Source organism: Manihot esculenta, chromosome 1 (genome assembly GCF_001659605.2).
Source record: "Manihot esculenta cultivar AM560-2 chromosome 1, M.esculenta_v8, whole genome shotgun sequence".
Taxonomy (NCBI): domain Eukaryota; kingdom Viridiplantae; phylum Streptophyta; class Magnoliopsida; order Malpighiales; family Euphorbiaceae; genus Manihot; species Manihot esculenta.
Window position 1 is genome coordinate 5,910,501 of NC_035161.2, and position 5,258 is coordinate 5,915,758.

Sequence of the window (5,258 nt, forward strand, 5' to 3'; positions counted from 1 at the left end):
ATTTTAAAAAATTTATTAATAAATCACTCATATTTTTAAATTAAAAGTTTATTAATCAGTTCCTTCACATTAGGGATATTTTAAATTTTTTTACAATACTTAAAACTAATGAAAGAATGAACTAGTAGACTTTTTAAAATATCAGAAATATTTTAATAAATTTTTCAAGATAAAAAAACAATTAGTGAGTTTTTTTATATTATAGAAACTAAATAGTAATTTTTTTTAAAATATTTTAATTCATATATTTTAATTTTATTAAACTTATATACACACTATTTAGAATATAATTGAAAAGACTTTCAATTTGATAGAGTTGAAATATAAAGAGTTTTAAAAATATAGCAGCATATACCTTAATTTTTACATAAATAAGGGTTAAAAATTAATTTATTCTAAAGATTATGATGCACTCTTTCTCTTTCACATGCACAAATGCACAAATGTATTTTTCATAATTTATATGGAAAATGCAGGCAAAATAAAGCCCTTGATCATCTTACTGATGACGTTGATGAGCTGAACTCTCGAGTGAACTGAGCCAATCAACGAGCCCGCCGTTTGCTTGAGAAGTGAGACACTGAGCAGCAGCCACCACATTACCAAACCTGATTTGTGCATATTGTTTAGCAGTCATAATGACCCGCTAACCACTTCTTGTTGAATTCATTTGTTCATACCTGCAAACCCTTCATTTCCACTCATTAGGCAATAAACTAACAAGTGATCAATAGTAGAATAGACAAAATTGCATAGCTGAATCAAACGTTTGTTATTTCACAAGAATACATATACTAAAAACAGTAAATTCCCTTACATATACACTCGTTCACAGCAGAATTATTGAGCAACAGAGATCTTATTATATTTTTTTCTTTCTAGACGTGATGCAATGTTTTTTTTTTCCCACTAAATACGAGAGAATTGAATATTTACAAAATACAAATCAACCTGAGCCGTAGAACTTTGAGCTTCCTAGCTTGCACAAACGGGAATCTTCACGTATAATACCAAAACCTCGATACCCATCAAAATAGGTTTAAAGATACCAGGATACGAGGAAGCATATTCTTCATCTTAGCCAGCTTTCATGACAATGTTTCATGCTCCTCAGTCTTCACGGAAATCCAGTTGCCTTTGGAGGCATTCTTCTTCCTGGCATGTGAAATAAACCCAAGAATGTAGCCCACAAAAGCCCCAAGCACCAGGATACTAGCACCCTTGACATATTTTGAGAATGGGGAGTCCTCCACCACCACTTCAACCATGGTTCCAGCAACATTGCTTAGACCATCACTGCCACTGTGAACTTGGCCTGATGCCAAAATCTCCACCATATCATGCACCTCTCCATCATGGTTGCCTACGTAAGAAAGTGTCAGCTTCTCCTTTGTGGCAACCAATCTAGTGTACCCAAATTCACCTGCACGGTACAAGGACTGCTCTGGTTGTGGAAAGACTGGCACATCTGGATGGTCAGGTCTGGGTTCCCAAATGGGCTGCCAGTCTTGCCCTGCCATCCCAATCACAGCATGAACTGGATATCCCTTCCAAGTGCTTCCGCACGTGTAGTTATTCAATGGACAAAACCTCTCATATCTATGAACATGACCCCACAAGGCAAGGGTGACATTATTTTTCACAAACAAGGGTTCCAAGTGCTCAAGCATTTTCATCCTCAATGGTGCATCTCTGTTTTCATGGCTTGTAGTATACATTGGCCTGTGCCCTTGGACAATCACAAAAGGAGTCTTGCTCCGATTAACTGATTCCAAATCATGCTTTATAAAGTTATACTGGCTGCTCCCAGGAAGGAAATTGGTCTCAGTTGATATGTATACAAAATGTACAGCTCCTGTATCAAATGAGTAGTATAGGTTTCGAGTGGCAGGAGCACGGGTTCCAGTTAGCTCTGAAGAGTTTCCAGGCATATTAAATTTAAGACTGTAAGGAACTCCACATTCACCACCCCCATCAGTTCCATAAATTGAATAGGACCAATCAGGTTTCCACGGTTGAAGAGGCCAATCATATTCATGGTTACCAATGCACACATGGTATGGTACTTGGGATGCAACAGGTTCAATTTGGGTGAAAAAATGATCCCACAACCATGAGTAGCCTCTTGCATAGCTAATATCTCCTATGTGAGAAACGAAAGCATGCCTGTCACCAATAGCTTCTATGTCGCGAAGGATCCATTTCACGGTTGATATGCTTTCATCTTGTGTGCGACGAAAGGTTGTATATGGCGTTGCAGCTCCCATATCTCCAAATAGGAAAGCTATTGTTTCATCAGAGTTTCCATTCCGTGACACAAAGCTCTGAGTTCCACTCCAACCTTTAGAATCGCTTCCAACCTGTCATAACGAGGTTGTGCTAACTCAGATTGTGGACAAGTGAGATTTAATCGCTGCAGCCAAGTTTGCCATGGGCCACAAGTGCAAGAAAGGATTATGTTGCTCTCATCCTCACATTAACATGAAAAATGTTGGAGAACAAATCAAGTCAATAACAAATCTCAATGCAACTGGAAAGTGAACACACGAAAAGGGCCCATCTAAATAAGACTTCTAATAATTGATAAGTGCAAGTTTCCTAAGATGGTTTGTTGCTTTGGTTGTGGGAAAGAAGAAAAAGGAACATGATATGAGATAAAGTATGTCATCAAAGCAAAATCACTTGCAGTTTTAAATGAGAACACCATCCAACCATACCACAAAAGACGAGTTCACTTTAAACTTAAACTGATTTGAGCAGAGGAATAGAGTAAATAAATTAATGTAAGCTGATGAGGAGATGTCTTCCCATGAACCCTTATCAATCAATTCCAAGTCTATGAAGGCATTATCATCAAAGAATCCTCAAAAGGGAACAGTTCATGTTGAAACAGCAAAACAAAAGTTGAAAAGGAATTGCTTCAATTTTTCAAAAACAAGTCATAATTGCAGAGTTCTAATCTAACAAAACCCAGAAAAATGTGGCATGGCAATTGATCAGAGGCAGCTGAGATAAAAAAAAAAAAAAAAAACAAAAACAAAAAAAACAAAAAAAACAAAAAAAAAAAAAAAACAGCTACAAGAATCAAATAATTCTCAGGAAAATATGAAATTTGAATTATTATCATCAATTAAATGAAAAAACCCAATTGAAATCACCATGTGCAATTACCTGGTAATAATATCTAACGCCATTCTTCAAATCTGACATGACTGCATCATGGATCCACCCAGGATCTCTCCACCCAATACTCCCATTAGCCGGAGCATCACACAAGTCCTCCCTCTCATACCTCACCACACGCGCCACCGTCACGCGACTCCACTCTCCATCGACCTGCCCCCATTTCACCTTCCTCTCCTCCTTGTCACCCACTACGAACATCACCCGCATCTCATCTTCCGAATCCGTATAAGCCAAGTGGATCTGTTCCGGTCCATGGCCCGCATCGAACCCAACCTGCTCGGATTCGGCAACCAAATGGACCGTCCCAGGAAGAGGATTCTGGTCGTGATCGTGGCGTTTGGGGTTGATTTCGGATTCTATCCATCGGAAGATCCGGAATGAGTAGTTTGAACGGAGGTTGATAATGGGTATCGAGATGGAGCCCGACCCAGATTCCCAGGTGGGCGATGAAGAGAGGAATTTATATCCAATGAAATGATCGTGACGTGAGTCAGGCGGTGAATAGAGGCCAAGCCAGTCAAGTTTGGAGGGCGAATCTACGTTGGACCAGGAGACGGTGACGATGTCGCCAGATTTGGAGAGAATGGTGGGTGTGACAGAGATTTTGACTTTGGCGAGAGACGATGGGAGGAGAAGAGAGAAGAGGAAGAGAAGTATAGGAATTTTCATGGCGAGAGAGAGTGATCAATTGGGTAATCGTGGCGGAGGAGAAGGAAGAGGGGGAGGAGGAGAGTGGTGGTGATGCCAATATTGTTGATCAGAAAATGGCCATCGGTGTGGTTGCGGAGCATGTATCAGAGATCAAGCATATTCTTTGAAAATTAGTTTATGAATATTAATATATTATCTTACGTTTATTCTTACTGAAAGTCATTTTTTCTAATTTTAATTAAATTAAGTAATTAATTACTTTTTATTTTATAATTTTTGTGTATTTTATTTTTTTTATATATATTAAAAATAATTTTTATATTAATTAATTATATTCATTTTGAAATATTAAATTTTATTAAATATTAAAATGAAATTTAAATGTGATAACTTTGTTTGTAATTTTATAAATTTTATTTCATTTTTTTTCACTTTTCTGATTACTCTATTTTTCGGTAGTAATTATTAAGATTTGGAGTAATTAATTTAATCGAAGGGTAATTTAGTTAAATTAAAAATATATTATAATAATTTAAATTATTTAAATATTTTCTTAATCACAGCGTAAAAACTTTCAAAGTAAAAAAATACATATATATTAAAAGAAATTTATATTTTGATCAACAAAATTAATTATGACCTCACTAAAGTAATATAAAAAAAATTAAATCTACTCTTTTCTATATTACAAAGGTAATTTTTTTATTATAATATCATATATTTTATAAAAATAATTTATTATTTATTTTTATATGCAGATATTTATAAAATTATATCCTTGTTTTTTTAATAATATCATACTTTAAAAAAATTTACAACTTATTTTGTTGAAAAAATTTATAAATTTATTTTTATACAAAATGGTTTTAAAAAAATAGTTTTAAAAAAGTAAATAATAAAAATTAATCTTTTAATTTTTAAAAATAAAAAACATAAATCCTACAATATTATCAAACACGCCCTTTATTTTTGTTATAGTAATTTAGTAAATTGTATTTTTAATATGTAGATTAAATAAAAATATATATTAATAAACAATTTATTTTAAAAAATGAAAAATATCTTATGATTTGAGACAAATAAAAAGTTAATTTATATTTATAGGATAATTTTTTTTAAAGGGGATAAATATCTTTAATTCAAAGCGATCAAAGAAACTATATGAGGAGGAGGGACATGAATCAAAACTCCTTAACTTGACTCAGAATGAGCTGATATTGTTAGAATATGGAAATAAAACCACATCTTGCTTCCTCATAACTGGATAGAAGCAAATTACAATCTTGAACCAAAAGACCAAAATGTGATAAATCATCTAACGAAGCATTGTTAATGGACACAAAAAGAATCTGAGCATCCGATTCGAAAAGAACTCGATCACATCCGCACTCTTTAATCCAGCTCAATGCCTCTTGAAAAGC

At 34.3% G+C, this 5,258-nt stretch overlaps 1 protein-coding gene across 1 annotated transcript; it reads right to left on the minus strand.

The window, feature by feature from the left end:
* Nucleotides 1-753: 753 nt before the first annotated feature.
* On the minus strand, nucleotides 754-4,009 carry LOC110625071 (probable inactive purple acid phosphatase 2). The gene is made up of 2 exons (XM_043954324.1): nucleotides 3,172-4,009; nucleotides 754-2,360 (listed from the first exon to the last, which is right to left on the minus strand). The coding sequence occupies exons 1-2, from the start codon at nucleotides 3,853-3,855 to the stop codon at nucleotides 1,089-1,091; spliced, it is 1,956 nt and encodes a 651-aa protein (XP_043810259.1). The 5' UTR covers nucleotides 3,856-4,009; the 3' UTR covers nucleotides 754-1,088.
* Nucleotides 4,010-5,258: the final 1,249 nt, after the last annotated feature.

What these genes read in the sequence shown, in the direction of transcription:
- LOC110625071 (XM_043954324.1), bottom strand. Translation starts at nt 3,855, where the DNA reads ATGAAAATTCCTATACTTCTCTTCCTCTTCTCTCTTCTCCTCCCATCG. An exon ending in GCGTTAGATATTATTACCAG is followed by an intron (nt 2,361 to 3,171) that starts GTAATTGCACAT and finishes TCGTTATGACAG; the next exon opens with GTTGGAAGCGATTCTAAAGG.